This window comes from Bubalus kerabau, chromosome X (assembly GCF_029407905.1).
Source record: "Bubalus kerabau isolate K-KA32 ecotype Philippines breed swamp buffalo chromosome X, PCC_UOA_SB_1v2, whole genome shotgun sequence".
NCBI classification, from domain to species: domain Eukaryota; kingdom Metazoa; phylum Chordata; class Mammalia; order Artiodactyla; family Bovidae; genus Bubalus; species Bubalus kerabau.
In genome coordinates this window covers 156005366-156029109 of record NC_073647.1, presented here as the reverse complement: position 1 = coordinate 156029109, position 23744 = coordinate 156005366, and the positions used below count along the sequence as shown (strand labels likewise).

The 23744-nt window shown below is 38.4% G+C and overlaps 1 protein-coding gene across 1 annotated transcript in view; it reads left to right on the top strand.

Annotated features, from left to right (window-relative positions):
• The window catches only part of SCML2 (Scm polycomb group protein like 2), a 98847-nt gene that overhangs the window by 61648 nt on the left and 13455 nt on the right, over nt 1-23744 (top strand). Inside the window, exon 8 of the mRNA XM_055563399.1 lies at nt 21479-21696. Within this exon, the coding sequence (XP_055419374.1) occupies nt 21479-21696 (218 nt within the window). The remainder of the gene's footprint in view (nt 1-21478; nt 21697-23744) is intronic.

Below are 23744 nucleotides of genomic sequence, written 5' to 3'. Positions count from 1 at the left end.
GACAGAGGAGCCTGGCAGGCTATAGTCCATGGACTCACAAAGAGTTGGATAGGACTGAAGTTACTTAACATGCATGCAAAGACAATTCAGTTGCATAATTTCTTAAATATAGTGAAGCTTCCATGAGTGCTACTTTATTTGACTTTGCATTAAAAACCTTATTTAAGCTTTACTGCTTTTCTTTTCAAGAATAGTAATAAGGTTTAACTTACCTTAAAACTTTTTCTAACTTTTTCCCCTGGTGTTAACACTTCTATAATCAGAACGAGCTAAGTTCTTATCAGGCCTATCACTGGTATAGAAATCCTCTGAGAAACATGCTTTCAATAAAAAAATAAAGCAAGCTGAGTGGCTTTTCCCCTTCTTGTTTATTTAAATTTTCCTTTGTTGGCTCTTGTTAACAACTCTCACCCTTTACTTTCAAAGCCCTTTACTTCTATTTGGTGGTGTCACAGCTCATCAGATTTATTCTAGAGACCTGAACGGGGCATTTGGTGAGAAAGAGGAAGGAAGTGTGTGCTGCTGTGTCCTTGGCAACTTAAGGCTGAATCAAGTAAACTAAAACAAAGTCCATTGTAGATTTTTTCTTGCAAAATTTATTTGATTTTGCTGTTCTCTGTTTTGGTTTTCCCCCTTCCTTTTGTATCTTATATCTTAGTTCTCTTCTAAATAAATGATATAAATTTAGGAATGCCCTGTAAACTGTTGGTTAACTATTGGTTTCTTTTCATATTGCCCTCCTTTTGTTTCCAGCATATACACTTATTGGAATTTATAGCCAGTCATTTCATTAAAGTCCAAGTGTTTAATATATGAAGAATAAGACTTGGAATCTAGCAACTTTGAATCAGAGCTGGGTCAATCATTATTTTAAAGGCTATGTATTTTTTTTTAAACCTTCTTTTTCTTGTCTTTATTTGGAAAATTTTGTAAACAAATATGTTGCTATTTTGTTTTATAAACACAGTAAATGTAGGTTTTTAGTGTTCTGAGCAATTGGGGAAACTCAGAAACAGGATTCTTTTTAAAAATTTGATTCAGTGTTAATTTTTCTAATATTGTGAGATATTCAAAGTTTTTTGTTTTATAAATACAAACCATTCTACCTGACTTTAAAAGTACTTAAATACTCTTTAAGTTAACTATATAAATTAAACTTTAACTTTGTATAATTTCTGAAACATTAATGAACTAATTTTATTAGCTTCAGATTTATGCCTCATTGATTATAAATTAATGACCCACACTGGTGTGAAATGTCATCATGTAGTCTAATTCTTTAAGCATTTGTAGCCATACAGACCAGGAAAGAGGGCAGCAAGCTTCCAGATGCTTAGAGTATAAAGTTTCTGGATCCCAAGGGTATAGAAGAATTCCTCTGGTCTGAAGGGAAATGTGGAGCAGGGGAAAACCTGGAATCAGAAAGATGTAGCCAAGCATTCCTGTATAATGGCACAGTATGCTGTCAGTGATCATTTTAACTCTTTTCTTGATCAAATCGTTCAGTTTATTTGGGTCCCCCACTCCCTGCCTCTCACGGAAACAACTTTAATTTCCAAGTGGAACTCAGTGGTAACATGTCATTTCATTCACAATTTTGTGAAACATTTCTGATTGTGAATAATTGCTAGAACTGGCATATTAGATTTTCTTTGTTGGTAATTCAGACATAAATTGTATGAATAAGAATGTTTTTCTTAAGATTAAAGTGAAAAATAAGTTTTAAATATTATCTTGGGCACTAGCTGCTTCTTTGAATGATGGTTTATTTTATGTCGTGTGTATGCACATGTTGCAGGAAAGGGGACCCCTCCAGGGCCTGAAACTGGGCTCCTGTCTAACACTTGGAAATGAATTGTCCAAGGAGACACATATGCTGACAAGGCAAGTGATTTTATTGGTAAAAGGTGCCCAGGAGGAGAGCAGTATGGTAAGGGAACCCAGGAGAACTGCTCTGCCATGTGGCTCACAGTCTCTGGTTTTATGGTGATGGGATTAGTTTCGGGGTTGTCTTTAGCCAGTCATTCTGACTCAGAGTCCTTCCTGGTGGTGCATGCCTTGTTCAGCCAAGATGGATGCCAGTGAGAAGGATTCTGGGAGATGGTTGGACATGTGGTGTCTCCTTTTGACCTTTTCCAGACTCTTCTGGTTGGTGGTGGCTTATTAGTTCCGTGTTCTTGAACAGGACTTCCTGTCGTAAAACAGCTCATGCAAATGGTTATTATGGTGCCTGGCCAGGGTGGACAGTTTCAGTTAGTGTGCTTCCCCTAACACACACACATGTATATAGTTTAGTTTTTTAATTAAAATTTTAAGGGAGTGGGTTTTAAAATCTAAACTTATGATCCTTTAAAATACATAATTAGTCATTTTACATTATTGTCTTATTTTGCCCTTTGTAACATTTTCCTTTGGAACTATTTAAAAGTTAATCTTTTAAAAAAATTTTACTGAAGTATAGTTGATTTATAATGTTGTGTTAATTTCTACTGTACAGCCAGTATACACACACACACACACACACACACACACATATATATTCTTTTTCAAAGTTAGTTTTTTGAGAAGTATTTCAAAGCTTTTATGTGTGGACAAGAAGTAGCTTTACTCTCCACCCCCATCTCATTCTCATTTTTTAAAAACCAAAACCATGAATTATGGCTGCTTTTGCTCTTTGTTCAGGTAACCAGAGGACTATGTGGTTTCTATAACTTGTGCTTCACCTCTCTAAATTTTAAAATTAAGATTTTATAGTTTTTCAGACATCTTTCCCAATTTTTTTCCTCTTTATATGACTGTGTGTTGAGTAAATACCACATAAAGCAGCACTTTTCATTTCTCTATGTTATGGTGGGTTAGAAATAACAGAGGTGCATAAAATTAAGGCTGTAAAAAATTCAAGGTGTATCAGTTCTATCAGAAAGTTTCTGAATAAACATTTGAGTATTTGTTTAGAGTTTTGCCCTTAATGTAGCTTATAATAAAATGATGTGAAGAGCTGACTCATTGGAAAATACCCTGATGCTGGGAAAGATTGAAGGCAGGAGGAGAAGGGGACGACAGAGGATGTGGACATGAGTTTGAGCAAGCTCTGGGAGTTGGTGATGGGCAGGGAAGCCTGGTGTGCTGCAGTCCTAGCGTCCCAAAGAGTTGGACAAGACTGAGCAGCTGATGATTGATGCTTAGTATATTTAGTATTTTTCCTGTTTGGTATAAAATAGTTAGAAATGCTGTCAGCCCAAATTATTCACTTACAAGCCAAGAAATTTTAAACAGTTGATACTTTCTTTTTCATTTGAACAGCTTGGAACAAATGTTTTGCTTGTGCAAATAAGATAGCTATTATGATGCAAAGGAGTATCTTGAAGAAAAAAACAAATGTCCTTTCTTTAAGTACTTCAGCTAAGTATTGCAGTAATTGCAAGCAGAGCCTGAAGCTTTTTCTTCTGTTTTATGATATATTTTAACAAGTACTCTTGAGACTATTAAAATATCTTGATTTTTAGAAGTCCAGCAGGGATAACTTTTTCTGTGGACACAATCGGGTTGGCAGTTAAGATTTTTGCTTGTCTTCTTATTTGTTTCCAGATTCTCTGACCCAGGGTAACCTTTGGTTCTTTTCTGAAGGCAGGAGTGAAGGAAGTTTGAGCAGGTGACTGATGATCACTGTCTATACAGCCCACAGACAATATGTGAATTACTTTAGCAGTCCTCTTAGTCCCCTCCTCCCACTCTCCCCTTCTCCAAACTAGCAAATGCAAATAGCATCATCTCTATTTGCTAGAAATTCAGGCTTACTCCAGCAACATGGGCTTTGTTAACTCGCTTTCTCCAGAAAGGCAGTTTTATTCCTGGTAAAGGAGAAAGGCTATCAAGTGGAACCTAAATCACCCTTGTGGTAAATACAGCACCAACTTGTTTCTCTTGACTATTTCTAAAGGTAGGAATTTCCCCCAGAGTTTCTTTCTATTGCAGTTGAACTGTGGTTAAAGAAATTCATTGTCTGCTTTGTTAGCTTTTGTATACTAAATATCGCAGGCATTTCTGTTAACAACAACAAAAATATCCTCTATTCTGTTCTACATATTCTGTGCTAAATTGTTGGCACCAATTATTTGGTTAGTCTCTTCTAAAAATTGTTTTATAATACAAGGAAAAGTCAGATTTTGGTTATTTCCATGATAAAAATATTTTAAAATAGAAAATAACAACCTTATTGTAAATCAGACTTAATCATTTTTCTATAGCATTGAGGAATTCAGCATGGTTTTTCACTGGTATTACATGAGACTTATTAAAAGGATTTTTATGATACAGAAATGTATATAACGTATTTTGCTAATATTGTATCATACATTTAATGTGTTTTGTGGAAATTATAGTGGTGACTGCTGTGATTTTTTTTTTGGAGCATAATGAAAGTCACTCTATAGAAGTCATTTGATAAGAAAAAAGACACTATGATTTAAAAATGGAGTGACTTTTATTTATTTATTTATTTTTATATTTCTTTTTTTTAAATTTAATTTAATTTTATTTTTTAACTTTACAATATTGTATTGGTTTTGCAGACTCAGCTTTTAAAAGTCACTCCAGGATGGAGTGACTTTTAAAAGCTGAGTCTTGTTAGATGATATGAATTGACCTGACACAACTAAAGTTGCTTCTTTTTGTGCAAACTTTACTTTGAAAATTTTCTTTTGTCATTTTTGGTAACTGTTATCTTCTTCAGTAATGTCATTTTAACCAAAATCTTGGTTTCTTATGAACTGAGCAGATAGGAGTAGTAACTGTGAATTAAAATGATCTTCATGGTAGGCACCACCCTTGAAGCTGAAGGGACTGGTTTACAAAGCACCTATGATCTACAAGTCAAAAACAAATATGTTTTTAAAACAATTCTTTTAAAACCCTTCTAAATTCTAATTGTGAGTTCTAGCTTGTTCTTGCATTTTTATGATTTTGTTTCTAGACTAAATACATATAAGATATAATTATATAACAGGGTAGGAAAAACCAATATAAATTCAACTAATAGATTTTCTTATTTTAATTTGGCATGTATGCTAAGGGAAGAAGGCGTTGTCACTTAGGCTTGGAGATGAACAAATTTAACTGGACTTTTGCAATTTGTATAAGTTAGAGAGCTATCCTATATCCTTTCAATTTTGTTTGGAAAATTTTTCCCAGAAACATTATTACATGTTTTAAATCACCTTAAGTTGGAATATTTTATGCAGATTATATTTTATAAGGCAGGTGTTTGAAGAATTTCTTCTCTCTTCTTTAATCTTTTTATATTAGATCTCCAAGCCCTGTTTTGAAATGGGGGGAAGGACTGATTCAAAGCTACAGATCTTTTCAATGTATTTGATTTTGACTTAGTTGTCTGGGCTTCCCCGGTGGCTCAGATGGTAAAGAATCTGCCTGCAATGCAGGAGACTCTGGTTTGATCTCTGGGTCGGGAAGATCCCCTGGAAAAGGGCATGGCAACCCACTCCAGTATTCTTCCCTGGAAGATTCTGTGAACAGAGGAGCCTCGTGGGCTACAATCCATGGGGTTGCAAAGAGTTGGACATGACTACCAAAAAAGACATGGCAGCACTTCCCAAATGGGAATGCACTCTAAAGACCCCAAAAGCAAGTTCTTTTTTGTTTTTGTTTTTAACTTTTTATTGTATTAGGGTATAGCCGATGAACATTTTTGTGACAGTTGCTGGTGAACAGCAAAGGGGACTCAGCCATGCACATGTTGTTGTTCAGTCACTAAGTCATTTCCACCTCTTTATGACTCCATGAACTGTGGCATACCAGGCTTCTCTGTCCTTCACTGTCTCCGGGAGTTTGTTCAAGTTCATGTCCATTGAGTCAATGATGCCATCTAACAATCTCATCCTCTGCCATACATATACATGTATCCATTCTCCCCCAAATCTCCCTCTCATCCGTACTGCCACATAACATTGAGCAAAGTTTCATGTGCTATACAATAGGTCCTTGTTGGTTATCCATTTTAAGTATAGCAGTGTGTACATGACCATCCCCAACTCCCTAACTATCCCTTACCCTCCCAACCGTAAATTTGTTTTCTAAGTCTGTGAGTCTTTTTCTGTTTTGTAAGTAAGTTCATTTGTGTCACTTAAAAGCAAATTCTTTTAAGTAAGATCTTTATTTTTCTGAGTGAATTTCCTTTTATGTGTGAGTTACCTTTTATTATATGTTTAAAGTATTTTTAATACTGTAAAGCTGTGGTTCTTGGTGTTGAGAGAAACCTTACATGGGTCAAGAAGGACAATCAGGAAGGACAGTGGAGGAGCTAAGGGTTTGTTCAGTGAGCAGGAAACTGGGCAGTCCTCAGATTGCAATAGGTAACTGGCTGCAAGGTCCAGCAAAGGTTAAATTTGAAAAGACAAGTCCCATCTCCATAGAAACCAGAACGGTTACCACTAAAAATTAGAGATCTTGTTTTCCTTTGTATTTTTTTTCCTTGTGATTAGTTGTGAAGCAGATGAACCTTTTAAAATGAATGAAGAGTGAGGAATGGGGTGCAGAGGTCAAAAAAGGACTTTTATGTTTGTTTTGGTCAAGTTTAGTTCAGTTCAGTTGCTCAGTCGTGTCCGACTCTGTGACCCCATTGACTGCAGCACACCAGGCTTCCCTGTCCATCACCAACTCCCGGGGTTTACTCAAACTCATGTCCATCGAGTTGGTGATGCCATCCAACCATCTCATCCTCTGTCGTCCCCTTCTTCTCCACATTCAATCTTTCCCAGCATCAGGGTCTTTTCAAATGAGTCAGTTCTTCGCATCAGGGGGCCAAAGTATTGGAGTTTCAGCTTCAGCATCAGTCCTTCCAATGAATATTCAGGACTGATTTCCTTTAGGATGGACTGGTTTTATGTCCTTGCAGTCCAAGGGACTCTCAAGAGTCTTCTCCAACACCACAGTTCAAAAGCATCAATTCTTCAGTGCTCAGCTTTCTTTCTAGTCGAACTCTCACATCCATATATGACTACTGGAAAAACCATAGCTTTGACTAGACAGACCTTTGTTGGCAAAGTAATGTCTCTGCTTTTTAATATACTGTCTAGGTTGGTCATAACTTTTCTTCCAAGGAGTAGGCGTCTTTTAATTTCATGGCTGCAATCACCATCTGCAGTGATTTTGGAGCCCCCCAAAATAAAGTCAGCCACTGTTTCCGCTGTTTCCCCATCTATTTGCCATGAAGTATTGGGACCAGATGCCATGATCTTCTTTTTCTGAACGTTGAGTTTTAATCCAACTTTTAAAAGTGGTATGGTAGAGAATTCTTTAAGTGATGATAAACAGAAGGATAAGCAGAGACCTGGGGGAGGCAGGATTGAAATGTGGGAGTGTATTTGACCAGGACAGAGAGTGCCCCTGCTACTGTGAATGGTAGGCACCCTATGTCTCTGATGATCAACTGCTTGAGCAGTAGAGATGCTTTCATGATTATATTCTGCTGAATCAACTTCTCTGAAATATTTCTGTCTTGGTACTAAAGGGGTCTGCTCTTCAGTTCTGAAACTGCTGGAGCCTGAGCTGTAGATTCTGAAGGTCACTGTAGGTATACAGTGAGCCTGTGTGAGTTTTTCTAATGTTATTTTTAGTGGATTTATGTATGCTAGTCTAAAAGTTGTATGGCTTTTTGTCAAAATAGAATCTTATATTTTTTATGTTGAATGATTGTTTTCTTTAGAGACATCTAAATAGAGTGACTGGTTCTATTCTTATTCAGGAAGTGACTGGGTTTATCTTTGTTGGGGAGTTCATATTTTCAGTGACAAAATTGGTGTTTATTGTGGAACATTTAGAAAACAAAGATAAGTGATGAATAAAATCTAAAAATTGCTTATATTCCTGTCATCTGGATACAATTGCTGATAATATTTTGGTATATAAGCATTAGGAAGCTTTACTTAAAAAATGAGAAATATTATTGCCAAAAGTCGTTCAGAATAGCTGAGGACATCTTCAGAAGCATATGTTGTGTTCTGTTGCATGTACACAAAATTGTATTAATTTGGTCTCATCTAGTTAATTGTTATTCTAGTAATTAATAGATACAAAACGTGTTATGATTATAAATATTTGAATTAGAGAAAATCCACAAGAAAATTAAAAGAGTAAAGAAAGACTGTCAGAAAGTACTCCAATATTTGATGCAATTTTTTTCCCTTAAGGGTTTATATTTGGCCAAGATAAGTGAAAAAAACTAAAGCACCTAAAACACTGAATTATTAAGGGCATATTGATAATTTGTTTTCAGTATTACTTTAAATATTTTTCTTTGCTGTTTATATGTAAGCTTCCTCAAATTTCAACCCGAAAAAATGTAATTCTGCATCTTGTTCATTAAGTTTATAGAAGAAAATATTTTAATTAAAAGACCACATCTTTTCATTTTTTCCCTCATTAATTAAAAATAGTACCCAGTTTAAGCAAAGAGCATTAGCTTTTGGATGAGACAAACCTGAATTTGAATCCCATTTCTACCACTTCTAGACTGAATGTGTGATACTGAGTTGGATTTTGCTTATTTTCCCAAGCCTCTGTTTCTTTATGTGTAAAATCGAGATATTAGTACTTGTTTTACAAAATTTTCAACACAAATTTTAATAATATATATGTAATCTCTGGCTCATTTGAAGTACACAAATTTCTCTTCGCTTTTCTCCTCCAGTATGTTTTTTTTTAATTCATGTAATATAAAACCATATAAAAACTTACAAATTTGGGAGCACTTAGAGCTTCCCTGGTGGTTCAGCTGGTAAGAATCCGCCTGCAAAGCAGGAGACCTAGATTTGATCCTGGTTGGGAAGATCTCCTGGAGGAGGGCATGGCAACCCACTCCAGTATTCTTGCCTGGAGAATCCCATGGACAGAGGAGCCTGGCGGGCTACAGTCCATAGGGTGGCACAGAGTCAGAGATGACTGAAGCAACTGAGGATGCATGCACACACACTATAAGATCTGTGCCAGTAGAGATAAATGTAGTATGTGTGTTGTATGAATATTAAGATTCTATGGTTTGACTTGGAGCTTAGTGCTAGAATTTTTCAGAGCTGGTTTTTGAGCAGAGTTCCAAGCAATGTAGGTAGTTTAGCTAGTGACAGGAGAGAGAAGGCTTTTCTTGGGTCAGCTTCTGCAAAGACAGTGAAGGTCAGAATGTTTGGGGCTTTGAAGCAGATGATTATGGCTGACTGAAATGATAGATCAGAAAGAGATGAAGCTGTGAAGATAACGTAGTGGGCCTTGGATACCTGGCCAAGGAATTCAGATTTTAGCATATGGATAATGTGGCATCACTGGTGATCTTAAGTGGAAAAGTTACATACAATTTATACTTTGAAAAAGTCATGCTAATGTGCTATAGAGTATGGATTGAAAATGGCAGCCAGGAATGCTGGTTAAAAAGCTAGTATTGTAGCTTATATGAGAAGTCATGAGGTCTTGGACCAAGTCACTGACAGGCATAAGGAACACAATTAGGAAATACTTAAAGGAAATAGTCTTGGTTAGACATGTGAAGGGAGGATAAGTACAAAGATGACTTCAAGATTTTTGACTTCTAGTAATTTTGTGGAAAAAGGTAATGTCATTCATCAAGATAGAACATATAGGATAAGCATGAAGATTCTGCTTTTGGACCTGTTGAGTTTGAGATGCCTATTTAAATTGTCTAGTTAGCTGTTGAAAACAGCTCTGGAACTTGGGATAGGCTTGTGGGGGCTGTGGTAGGGGAACACGGGCATGTAAATGCTTGAGTGAGCAAGAGAACAATTTGGGAATCATTATTATGTGTAGACAGTAGCTGAAATCAAGGATGTGAACTAAAGTGCTCAAAATGCGATGAGGGTAAGGAGAAGATAGATTATCCTTGGGAACACCATAGGAAAAGTGAGAGAGGAGGTAGGAGGAGAACAAGGAGTAAGTGGCCATGTGAAATCCAAGAAAACTTTAAAAAGAAGTGTTTGGTGCTGCTGGAAGTCAAATAAGAACAGGAAGAAACATCATTGTCAGTGATTGTTAGGAGGTTATGGGTGGTGTTAGCACTCAGAGATTTCCTAAAAAGAGGTGCCTGGGAGTATGCTTGTAGAGGGTGGAAAATTGAGAAAATGAAAATAATAGTGAACGAGAGCTAATCATTCCAGAAGTTTGGTTATAAAAATAAGGAGTGAAGATACTAGCTGTAGATAATGTAGATAAATAGGAGTTCCTTCTTTGGAGGACTTATTTCCTCCATTTGTTAGTCATTGACAGCAAGATTTCTCCAATATCCAATCCACTGATGAAGAGGGCAAGGAGCACCCTCTGGGAAGGAAGAGTAGGATGAGACAGGGATGATGATGGTGGTAATAATAACAGCTAGCGGAGAAGGCAATGGCACCCCACTCCAGTACTCTTGCCTGGGAAATCCCATGGATGGAGGAGCCTGGTAGGCTGCAGTCCATGGAGTCGCTAAGGGTCAGACACGACTGAGCGACTTCATTTTTACTTTTCACTTTCATGCATTGGAGAAGGAAATGGCAACCCACTCCAGTGTTCTTGCCTGGAGAATCCCAGGGACTGTGGAGCCTGGTGGGCTGCCGTCTCTCGGGTCGCACAGAGTCGGACACAACTGCAGCGACTTAGCAGCAGCAGCAGCAGCATTTATTGAGTGTATACCATGTACCACATGCAGATTTCAGATAATTTGCCCAAGTTATTATTTCTCATAGATACTATGTGGATTTGAACCTAATTGGTCTGGAACCAGTATCTCTGCACTAGATAGTAAGAAGCAGGAAGAGGGAATAGGTATAAGGAGTGGCTAGTACCAGAGTTCCATGTTCATCTTATCTCTACCCCGCTCCTTCTGAGAAAATTCAGAGTCCTCAGCTGGCTTCTGCCTTCAAAAATGCCTGCTGTGATAAGGGACAGGAACCTGCTTGTTTGTTTTCTTTTCCACTAGTAACTACCCCTGTGGTTTCCTTCAAGAGTTTTTCTTAGCTTATTTGAGATTTTCTAAGTGGATTTTTTATTGCTAAAACTAAGGAAATGAATGTATTTAAAAGACTGTCAGTATGCTTATGAAAAAGTAGAGTTACTCTTATGTTACAATAATACTCCTTGTGTATTCAAAAAGCTAGTTTTGAAGCTTGTCAGTTTTGAACGTTTAATTCCTAAAGGAAGGTTTCTGGGATGGGATTGTGGCTCCTTTGTTATAGATTTGGGAAGAGAGAAGAAATGGGGTAGTGTCTAAAGATACCAGTCAAGGAAGCCAGTGCTGTGGCATGAGATGGCAGCAGGAATGAAGGAAGGGAGTTCAGAGGGTTTACACTTGACTCTGCCTCCCCTTGGCTCTTACTGCTGCCCATGACCAATCAGTTTGTGGCAACATGGGCTGTATGAAACAGAGAGTAAAGTTCCAAGTAGGGACGTTGGGTACCTTGACTGAGTTTCTGTGAATACCAGGCCTCCAGGTTGAATAAGTTAGGTGTAGCCATCTCTGTTAATAATTTCCATGTTTTTCAAAATTGAGGTTTGTGTTGTTTCTTTGGTTTTATAGTTACTAGTATGAAAGATCATTAACAGTAAGGACAGTTTCATTGCACATACATTTTTAAATATAAGGAAGATGACTCGTGAAGAATTTCTAAATCTGAAAAAGTTTCCAAAGTTAAATGTTTACAGTGACAGTTTTTTTCTTTTTACTCAGTTTTGATTTTTCCACACTGTATTTTGCTTTTCTATTTTTGTCTATTCATACCTGGATTTTGTCTATTTCTAGCCTCAGATTCAAGGCATCTGTTTTCATAGTGGTTTCTGCCCTTATGGTATGGTTTTATATATATAGCATTCAGTCTCTGAGGAGAAAGAAATCATATCTATATGCTTAAGGAGATATTGAGAGAGTCATTTCCTAGGCAGGTTGATAAGAAGTCTAGGGGTCCAAGGAGAGAGGGGTCTGGAATTCTCAAGGAGAAAGAAAGGACAAACATTTTTTTCCTCTGCATTCCTTAGGATTATGTATCCTGGCTGAGGACAGTCTCTGGATGAAACCTGCCTAATCATATTATCTTAAAATGTAAATTATGGGAGTAGGTCTGGTCTTTACAAGGATTATATAACAATAATGTATCTACCCTCTTCTGATGTCTATGTCAGAAGCTTTCTGTATCTCCTTTGTACTTTAATAAAACTTTATTACACAGAAGCTCTGAGCGATCAAGCCTCCTCTCTGGCCCTGGATTGAATTCTTCTTCCTGGAGGCCAAGGATCCCGGCGTCTTTGCATGGTTCAACAACAACCTTTCAATATGAATTATATATATATATATATATATATATATACACACACACACACACACACACACACACACACACACACACATATGCACAAATATACATATAAGATGTGAACTCTTATTACTGGGACCATATTTATTTCTTCTGAATTTCCTAGATTGGTAAAAAGAACACACTGGATATTAAGTAAATCACCAGGGAAGCCCATTAAGTAAATGATGGATGGAAAAATATGGAGAACAGTAAGCAGTCATACCTCTATCAAATATTTTTAGATCAAAAGCAAGATCAATATTAATTTGTATCTCTAATGCATGTTCAGAATGTGGACCACTGGAGAAGGGAATGGCAACTGCTAAGTCACTTCAGTCGTGTCTGACTCTGTGTGACCCCATAGACGGCAGCCCATTAGGCGCCTCTGTCCCTGGGATTCTCCGGGCAAGAATACTGGAGTAGGTTGCCATTTCCTTCTCCAATGCATGAAAGTGAAAAGTGAAAGTGAAGTTGCTCAGTCATGCCTGACTCTTAGCGATCCCATGGACTGCAGCCTACCAGGCTCCTCCATCCATGGGGTTTTCTAGGCAAGAGTACTGGAGTGGGGTGCCATTGCCTTCTCCAGGGAATGGCAAACCACTTCAGTATTCTTGCCTTGAGAACCCCATGAACAGTATGAAAAGGCAAAAAGGAAACTGAAAGATGAACTCCCCAGGTTGGTAGGTGCCCAAAATGCTACTGGAGATCAGTGGAGAAATAACTCCAGAAAGAATGAAGGGATGGAGCCAAAGCAAAAACAATACCCAGTTGTGGATATGACTGGTGATAGAAGCAAGGTCCAATCCTGTAAAGAGCAATACTGCATAGGAACCTGGAACGTCAGGTCCATGAATCAAGGTAAACTGGAAGTGGTCAAACAGGAGATGACAAGAGTGAACATCGACATTCTAGGAATCAGCGAACTAAAATGGACTGGAATGGGTGAATTTAACTCAGATGACCATTGTATCTACTACTGCGGGCAGGAATCCCTTAGAAGAAATGGAGTAGCCATCATGGTCAAAAAAAGAGTCCGGAATGCACTACTTGGATGCAATCTCAAAAACGACCGAATGATCTCTGTTCATTTCCAAGGCAAACCATTCAATATCACAGCAATCCAAGCCTATGCCCCAACCAGTAATGCTGAAGAAGCTGAAGTTGAACAGTTCTATGAAGACCTACAAGACCTTCTAGAACTAACACCCAAAAGATATCCTTTTCATTACAGGGGACTGGAATGCAAAAGTAGGAAGTCAAGAAACACCTGGAGTAACAGGCAAATTTGGCCTTGGAGTACAAAACGAAGCAGGGCAAAGACTAACAGAGTTTTGCCAAGAGAACGCACTGGTCATAGCAAACACCCTCTTCCAACAACACAAGAGAAGACTCTACACATGGACATCACCAGATGGTCAAGACCGAAATCAGATTGATTATATTCTTTACAGCCAAAGATGGAGAAGCTCTATACAGTCAGCAAAAACAGGACCGGGAGCTGACTGTGGCTCGGATCATGAACTCCTTATTGCCAAATTCAGACTGAAATCGAAGAAAGTAGGGAAAACCACTAGACCATTCAGGTATGACTTAAATCAAATCCCTTATGATTATACAGTGGAAGTGAGAAATAGATTTAAGGGACTAGATCTGATAGAGTGCTTAATGAACTATGGATGGAGGTTCGTGACTATGTACAGGAGACAGGGATTAAGACCATACCCATGGAAAAGAGATGCAAAAAAAGCAAAATGACTGTCTGAGGAGGCCTTAAAAATAGCTGTGAAAAGAAGAGAAGCAAAAAGCAAAGCAGAAAAGGAATGATATTCCCATTGAATGCAGAGTTCCAAAGAATAGCAAGGAAAATAAAAAAGCCATCCTCAGCGATCAATGCAAAGAAATAGAGGAAAACAACAGAATGGGAAAGACTAGAGATCTCTTCAAGAAAATTAGAGATACCAAGGGAACATTTCATGCAAAGATGGGCTCGATAAAGGACAGAAATGGTAGGGACCTAACAGAAGCAGATGATATTAAGAAGAGATGGCAAGAATACACAGAAGAAGTGTACAAAAAAGATCTTCACGACCCAGATAATCACAATGGTGTGATCACTGGCTTAGAGCCAGACATCCTGGAATGTGAATTCAAGTGGGCCTTAGGAAGCATCACTACGAACAAAGCTAGTGGAGGTGATGGAATTCCAGTGGAGCTCTTTCAAATCTTGAAAGATGATGCTGTGAAAGTGTTGCACTCAATATGCCAGCACATTTGGAAAACTCAGCAGTGGCCACAAGACTGGAATAGGTCAGTTTTCATTCCAATCCCAAAGAAAGGCAATGCCAAAGAATGCTCGAACTTGCGCACAATTGCACTCATCTCACACGCTAGTAAAGTAATGCTCAAAATTCTCCAAGCCAGGCTTCAGCAATATGTGAACCGTGAACTTCTAGGTGTTCAGGCTAGTTTTAGAAAAGGCAGAGGAACCAGAGATCAAATTGCCAACATCCCCTGGATCATGGAAAAAGCAAGAGAGTTCCAGAAAAACATCTATTTCTGCTTTATTGAGTATGCCAAAGCCTTTGACTGCATGGATCACAATAAACTGTGGAAAATCCTGGAAGAGATGGGAATACCAGACCATCTGACCTGTCTCTTGAGAAACCTGTATGCAGGTCAGGAAGTAACAGTTAGAACTGGGCATGGTACAACAGACTGGTTCCAAATAGGAAAAGGAGTACGTCAAGGCTGTATATTGTCACCCTGCTTATTTAACTTCTCTGCAGAGTACATCATGAGAAACGCTGGGCTGGAAGAAGCACAAGCTGGAATCAAGATTGCTGGGAGAAATGTCAATAACCTTAGATATGCAGATGACACCACCCTTAACCTTAGATATGCAGATGACACCACCCTTATGGCAGAAAGTGAAGAGAAACTAAAAAGCCTCTTGATGAAAGTGAAGGAGAGTGAAAAAGTTGGCTTAAAGCCTAACATTCAGAAAACTAAGATCATGGCATCTGGTCCCATCACTTCTTGGGAAATAGATGGGGAAACAGTGTCAGACTTTATTTTTCTGGGCTCCAAAATCACTGCAGATGGTGATTGCAGCCATGAAATTAAAAGACGCTTACTCCTTGGAAGGAAAGTTATGACCAACCTAGATAGTGTATTCAAAAGCAGGGACATTACTTTGCCAAGAAAGGTTCGTCTAGTCAAGGGTATGGTTTTTCCTGTGGTCATGTATGGATGTGAGAGTTGGACTGTGAAGAAAGCTGAGCGCCGAAGAATTGATGCTTTTGAACTGTGGTGTTGGCGAAGCCTCTTGAGAGTCCCTTGGACTGCAAGGAGATCCAACTAGTCCATTCTAAAGAAGATCAGTCCTGAGTGTTCATTGGAAAGACTGATGTTGAAGCTGAAGCTCCAATACTTTGGCCACCTCATGTGAAGAGTTAACTCATTGGAGAAGACCCTAATGCTGGGAAGGATTGGGGGCAGAAGGAGAAGGGGATGACAGAGGATGAGATGGTTGGATGGCATCAACCGACTCGATGGCCATGGGTTTGGGTAAACTCCGGGAGTTGGTGATGGATGTGCTATGATTCATGGGGTCGCAAAGAGTTGGACACAACTGAGCGACTGAACTGAACTGAACTGAATCCATGTTAGTTCCTCTCAAGTCAGCCACATGTAAACCAAACCAGCAGTCACTTAAAATAGGGGGTTGCTGTTCATTTCTAACTATAGTTCCTTTTCTGAGGTGCTACTCTCTTTTCATAGTTCAAACAGTACAAACAGTATCTTTCAATAATAAAGCATCTTCATGTGTCAACAGAAATGTACATTTAATGAGTACATTAATTTGGTAGTAAATAATTAAATAAGGTTAAATCCTCAGTCATGAAGAGTTTTATCAGCATGTTTTTGTCTGTACTTGTTAATGTTTTCTCCCTATAAGTATGCCTCCATGTCTTATTTAAAAAAAAAACCAAGACTCCCTCTGTCAGAGTGCACCTTGCAACTACTAGTGAAATCTCACATAGGAGTTCACAAGGTTGTCTTTTGGGCCTTCTTTTTTAAAAAAACACATACACTTTGACTCAGGAGAGTGAATTTAATACCTTTTTCTGTTAGAGGACAGAAAGCAAGGTGGAATATTAGAACAAGTGCAATTAGAAGTTAGAAGCCTCTTAGCCAAATGGGTGATATTGGCAAAGTTACCTAACGTCACAGAACCTGAGTTTCCTCGTGTGTAAAGTGGGGAACAATACCTACCTCATAGGTCATTTAGGAGGATTACATGTAATAACAGATATTGAAGTGCTTAGCATATAATGGGTAGCAAATTAATGTTGGCATCTAGCTCCTTTCTTTCTTTGGTTCCCCCTGTTCGAGGCCTCCTCTTGACTTTAATTCCTGCCTTTTGATTGTTTTCCAAATTTGTTCATTTCTTTTGCATTTTCATAATTGAATAACTTCATTATCTTACCCAAACATTGTCTCTCTTACCTGAAGAAAAGCTGAGGAATCAGGTAAATATTGTGTTAGGTATTCACATAAAAGTTTTTTTGAAGATGATTAGCATATCCTTCTATATATATTTTATATACTGTTTTCAAAGATGTTTTTACTGTTACCACTATGAACACATGGTTGTAGTGCTATATATATATAATTTTATCCTTATCTTTTAAACAAATCTATTTTCCTTTAAAATAGTTTAATACTGAATAGGGTTTTAGCATGGTGTGTATATGTTATGTGATTGCTCTTTAGAGGAGAGATGAAAATACATGTATAGTGTATATAGTTTAATTTTGTTGTTCAGTGTATTGAATGATTATTCATTCCTCTTTAGTTAAAGTAGTTTAAAAAGTATTTTGTTCTAGGTGCTGGGAATATGGCAGTGAACCAAACTGAATCTTTGCCTTTGAAAAGCTTGCTTTCTAAAATGAAAAAAATTTTCATACATAAAATTTTTTATAATGCATTTTCTTTGCTCATACATACGTTTTTACCATGCATCAAAAAGTTCTTATTATAAAATAGAATATTATATTTTGGGAGACTATTTGAAGCTACAGCTCAAATATTTGTGTCCCAAGATTTATTAATATCAAATGTCAACATTTTTATATCAAATATTGCTTTCATTACATTTGCCACGTTCCACAAAGTAATGTTTTGTTTGTTACTACATAATTCTTTATATAAAATATATTTGTTTTGGAGGTGAAACATTGGCTTGCAGGTTGAAAGTATTTTTCATTTATTTGGTAAATATTTTTTGAGGCCCTCCTATACTCCTAGGTTCTGTCTTAAACTAATCTAGTGCAGGAATTTAACCTCAGTTCCAGAGCCCAATCGTATTTCCTTTTCTTCATGCCATATATTAAAAGGTAGGGACCAAAACTGTGGAGTTGAAGAGATTCATCAAGAGAATGAGGATTTATTTGGATTTAGTTACTAGGAAGAGGTCATCACTGACCTTAAAGTGGTTGGAGGAAGAATAGCTTATTATAGGAGGCTAAGGAAACGCATGGCGTTGCAAAGAGTTGGACACGACTGAGCAACTGAACTGAACTGAACTGAAGGAAATGCAGACTAATAAGGAAATTGAAATATCAAGAGTAAGTGATTCTTCTTTGTATCATGGTAGTGAGTAGAAGGAAGATTTATGCATCGCTAGAAAGTACCAGAAACTAGGGAAAGAAACTTCAAAATAAGAGAGATATATATAAGGGTTGTAAGAGAGAGCAAGAGTTTGGGGATCAAGTGATTAAATAGTGTGAAGAGAGAAGATAATTGAAACTCTGCATAGAAGTTAAATAAGCAGGGTGACAGTATACAGCCTTGACATACTCCTTTTCCTATTTGTAAAATGCCAGAGAAACCAAAGAAGATAGTTATGGACTTAAGTGAAAGGGGATTTGGCTTAGGAGAGTAAAGAGAAAACTTCATTTGATACAAGAGGAAAAGATGAGCATGAATGAAATAAGAGTATTTGAAGATGGAGAAAGTGAAAGTGGAAGAAAAGCTATGACCAACCTAGGCATCATATTAAAAAGCAGCGACATTACTTTGCCGACAAAGGTCCGTCTAGTCAAAGATGTGGTTTTTTCAGTAGTCATGTATGGATATGAGAGTTGGATCATAAAGAAAGCTGAGCCCCGAAGAATTGATGCTTTTCAACTGTGGTGTTGGAGAAGGCTCTTGAGAGTCCCTTGAACTACAAGGAGATCCAAGTGGTCCATCCTAAAGGAAATCAATCCTGAATATTCATTGGAAGGACTAATGCTGAAGCTGAAACTCCAATACTTTGGCTACCTGGTGTGAAGAACTGACTCATTTGAAAAGACCCTGATGCTGGGAAAGATTGAAGATGGGAGGAGAAAGGGACGACAGAGGATGAGATGGTTGGATAGCATCACCGACTCGATGGCCATGAGTTTGAGCAAGCTCTGAGAGTTGGTGATGGACAGGGAAGCCTGGCATGCTGCAGTCCATGGGGTCACAAAGAGTCAGACACAACTGAATGACTGAACTGAACTGAACTGAAGATGAAGAAATGGGATGGTTATGATCACTCCTGCAAGATAGCCTTTAATCTTCTCTTAAAGTAGAAGGTAGGGTCATTTGCTGAAAGGAATAAGGTGAGAGGGAGAGAGGAACTTAAAAGGGGGAGAATGTTCTGCCATGGAAACATACTTCGAAATCAGTGAGTTCAAGCAGTGACACCTTGGTTGAGATTAGCATAGATGTTACAGTGATCAGCAATATCCTAATGTTCTGTTGTTAGAGAGTTGGCAGACTATAATCTGAGGGCCACATGTAGCCTGTGAGCTGTGAATACTTTTTATATTCATAAAGGATTTAAAAAACTGAAGAGACAAGATTGTGTGACAGAGACCACATGTGACATTTAAAGCCTAAAATATCTACTGTCTGGTCCCTTACAGAAAGATTGCTGACTTTTGTTCTATAGCTTAGGACCAGAGAAAACAAATGTGAGTGTGACTCAGAGGTTGGAGCTGACATGTTGGACATCATCAAAGATCAGGTGGTGATAACGTAAGGGATACTAGTTATGGGGATTTGGTGGAGGTGGACAGTTGGGGACAGGTTAATAGGGAGTAAAGCCAGAAGATAGCTAATAGATTGGATGAAAATGAAGAGAGCTTGTGACTAAGTCTTATAATGAGAATGAAAAGCATGATCAGTTGGTATGAAGCAAAAAATGACAGATAAGGAAGCTGGATGTAGACAAGGGGAGCACAGTTGCTTATCTTAGAGGTAGAAGAGCTTCACAAATTGTCTAATGATGAGGTCAGGATGATGAAGCATCAGAAGTATGATCTTTCAGTTACTGAAGATGATATCAGGCAGACTGTAAGAAGAACTAATGTGAATTATGTTGCTAGAGTTATTTGAAAAAAGTGTAAATGAGCATGGAGTATAAATTAGATTATGATAAAGAGTTAAAAAGAGGCTGGTGTAAGTAGGTGAATTACTATAAATAAGGGGAAGAGAAAAGAGAAGGCGGCAGTTAAGTGGTCCTCCGTTTGCCCTGGCAGCTGAGCTGTTCCACCCTTTTGACTTGGTGACTGATAGAGGTAGATAAAAAGGCTGCTGGGAAGATGTGGTATTCTCCATAGAAAGTCAGTTTACACCTTGTCTTTGAGGATGGGAGAAGCAAAGTGGTAAATTCGTTTCAGGTTGTAAAATGTTGCTGTTGTTTGTTTGCTAAGTTTTCTTAGACTCTTTTGTGACCCCATGAACTGTAGCCTGCCAGGCTCCCCTATCCATGGGATTTCCCAGGCAAAGATACTGGAGTGGGTTGCCATTTCTTTAGGGGATCTTCCTGACCCAGGGATCAAACCCACGTCTCCTGCATTGAATGTGGATTCTTTACCACTGAGCCACCAGGGAAGCCTTAAGTTGTAAAACAAAGCTCTCAAAATAAAATTTCAGTGCTTGATCACTCAGTCTTGTTTGACTCTTTGCAACCCATGGACTGTAGCCTTTTAGGCTCCTCTGTCCATGGAGATTCTCCAGGCAAGAATACTGGCGTGGGTTGCCACGCCCTCCTCCAGGGGATCTTCCCAACCCAGGGATCAAACCCAGGTTTCCCACATTGCAGGCAGATTCTTTACCATCTGAGTCACCAGGGAAGCCCAAGAACACTGGAGTGGGTAGCCTATCCTTTCTCCAGGGGATCTTCCCAATCCAGGAATGGAACTGGGGTCTCCTGCATTGCAGGCGGATTCTTTACCAGGTGAGCTACCAGGGACCTAATACAAGTAGTTGATTTTTTTTTTTCATAGATGTATACAGGGTCAGGGGGCTTCCCTGGTAGCTCAGCTCTTCCTGTAAAGACTTTTTGACATCAGTACTATTTACTATGTAAAATTCATTTTTTTATACTAATGAAATTAAGGGATTAATACTAAAAATATCTATTTTTACTTTGAATACATGTAAGAGTAACCTGGCAGGTAACCTTCATTTGAAATATTAAAGCTGTCTTGATTGGACTGCAAGTAACAAATTCAAATCATTTGGATATGACAGTCCTTCTGTGACCATGTTAATGTAGAGTCTATATTGTAGCTTATAAAACTTTACTATTAAATATATGTATATAGGGATATAATGTCTTTTAGCCATGAAAAATCAAGTAGGGGGATTCCTTTGATCTTTAGAAGATGAAACAGGAGCCATTGTAGCTGCTTTATGTTTTTCTATATTGATGGGCAGAATTATTCCTATATATGGCATCATTGGATAGTATTTTCTAAAGGAAAAACTTTTATCTGCCAAGAACTAGAAATATTAGAGACAGACAAAAGGTAAATTGATAGAGTTTTTCAGTGTGCCAGGTAAGTTTGAAGTTACTGGTTCTTATAAGAGCATCTTTATTTTTTCTAGAGAATCAGACTATTTCCTGATAATCTAAAATCTTAAATATCTTTAACTTGATTTTAAATGGTACCTTTATTTCAGGTGGTTTTCAATGAGTAACCTTTGGAATATTTTTAAAGATTGAGTTAAATGTCTTTTGAATCAAGAAGAAAATACTTTAATTATGTCATTTACTTTAATCATATTTTTGTGTTGTGTGTTTTTTCTCTTAGTTCTTATTACAAAGAATACCACAAAAACACAGCTGCCTCCTTCCAAGGCAGCTCAGCGCTCAATGCAGTCTCCACAGAACAGTGCTATAATATTACCAACACATCAGACTAAGAAATCAGGTCGGCCTAAACCACCTGGATGTCCTTCAGACCCCAAGAAGGGAAGTTCTGTTAAGAATACCACAACAAAGAAAAAAGGCCAACACTCAGGAAGAAAGGTTAGTTGTATCTTCTACTAATTTCTATTATGGGTCTCTGTAGTGCCTTATTAAACATACAGTTTAGGATTTACTAAGAGTGTTATATGGGCTTCCCAGATGGCTCAGTGGTAAAGAATCCACCTGCCAATAAAGGAGACGTGGATTTGATCTCTGGGTTGGGAAGATCCCCTTGATAAGGAAATGGCTACCCACTCAAGTATTCTTGCCTGGGAAATCCCATGGTCAGAGGAGCCTGGTGGGCTCAAAAGATTTGTACACAACTTAGTGACTGAACAACTACAAGAGTATAATGACACCCTTGAGGAATGTACCAAGAGTGTATAAGGCTTTTTACAAGGGGGAAGCGGGAGAGAAAGGGATTGGGATTTTGAGACTAGCAGATGTAAACTGTTATATATAGGATCCAAATACATCTTGTCTGTAAGAAATATACTCTTAAGTATAAAGGTGTAGAATCTTGGATCAACTTAAGACTGAATAGTGTTTGACCTCTTCAAAACCACACTGAAAATACTGCATGGGTGTATTTATCTTTGGGGAAGTTTATTTAAAACTCAGTATACTTTAAAATACTTCATGGGAAATAGATGGGGAAACAGTGGAGACAGTGTCAGACTTTATTTTTTTGGGCTCCAAAATCACTACAGATGGTGACTGCAGCCATGAAATTAAAAGACGCTTACTCCTTGGAAGGAAGGTTATGACCAACCTAGATAGCATATTCAAAAGCAGAGACATTATTTGCCAACAAAGGTTCGTCTAGTCAAGGCTGTGGTTTTTCCTGTGGTCATGTATGGATGTGAGAGTTGGACTGTGAAGAAGGCTGAGCGCTGAAGAATTGATGCTTTTGAACTGTGGTGTTGGAGAAGACTCTTGAGAGTCCCTTGGACTGCAAGGAGATCCAACCAGTCCATTCGGAAGGAGATCAGCCCTGGGATTTCTTTGGAAGGAATGATGCTAAAGCCGAAACTCCAGTACTTTGGCCACCTCATGCGAAGAGTTGACTCATTGGAAAAGACTCTGATGCTGGGGGGGATTGGGGGCAGGAGGAGAAGGGGACGACAGAGGATGAGATGGCTGGATGGCATCGCCGACTCGATGGACGTGAGTCTCAGTGAACTCCGGGAGTTGGTGATGGACAGGGAGGCCTGGCGTGCTGCGATTCATGGGGTCGCAAAGAGTCGGACATGACTGAGCGACTGATCTGATCTGATCTGATACTTTAAAAGGGTTTCCCTGGTGGCTCAGCAGTGAAGAATTCGCCTGCCAGTGCAGGAGATGCAGGTTCAATCCCTCAGTCGAGAAGACCCTTGGAGAAGATCCTGGGAGAAGGCAAATATTCTTGCCTGGGAATTCCCATAGACAGAGGAACCTGGCAGACTACAGTCCATGGGGTCGAAAAAGAGTCAGACACAACTTAGTGACTAAACAACAACACTTTAAAAATAACATAATTTACTGCTATACTGTGAACCCAGATAACGGTCACTAATTTAAACAAAGAAAAATCCAACAGCACTGAGTGTTCTGCTTTTTCTCCTTTGTCCCTGCCTTTTAAATATCTCTATTATTACCTTTTCTAGGCCCAAAGTCCTCTTTTCTGATACTCAAGAGTCTTGTTTGAAGTGAGCTCCTAGAAAACGCCAAGAGCTGATATAATATAAACTGCTAGTGATTTTTAACAATACCCAGAAGACGTTTGTTCTCAGATACAGTGGGCATAATTCTGTATGGACTTTAGCAAGCCACTTTTAATTTTGTCAAAATTATCATGTGTAATATGGAGAAATGCAGGCTAGATACAGTAAAAACCCAGATGAGTGACTGCTTTCTGAAGACAAACTGTCCTCTGCCTTGTTGAGGTTCCCCAACCTCATTTGATGAATTCCTGGATTAGATTTCCAGAGTGTATAAAACTTAGATGCATGCATGCTCAGTTGTGTCTTGACTCTTTGAGACCCTATGAACTGTAGCCCATCAGGCTCCTCTGTCCATAGCATTCTCCAGGCAGAATACTGGAGTGGGTTGTCATCTCCCCTCCAGGG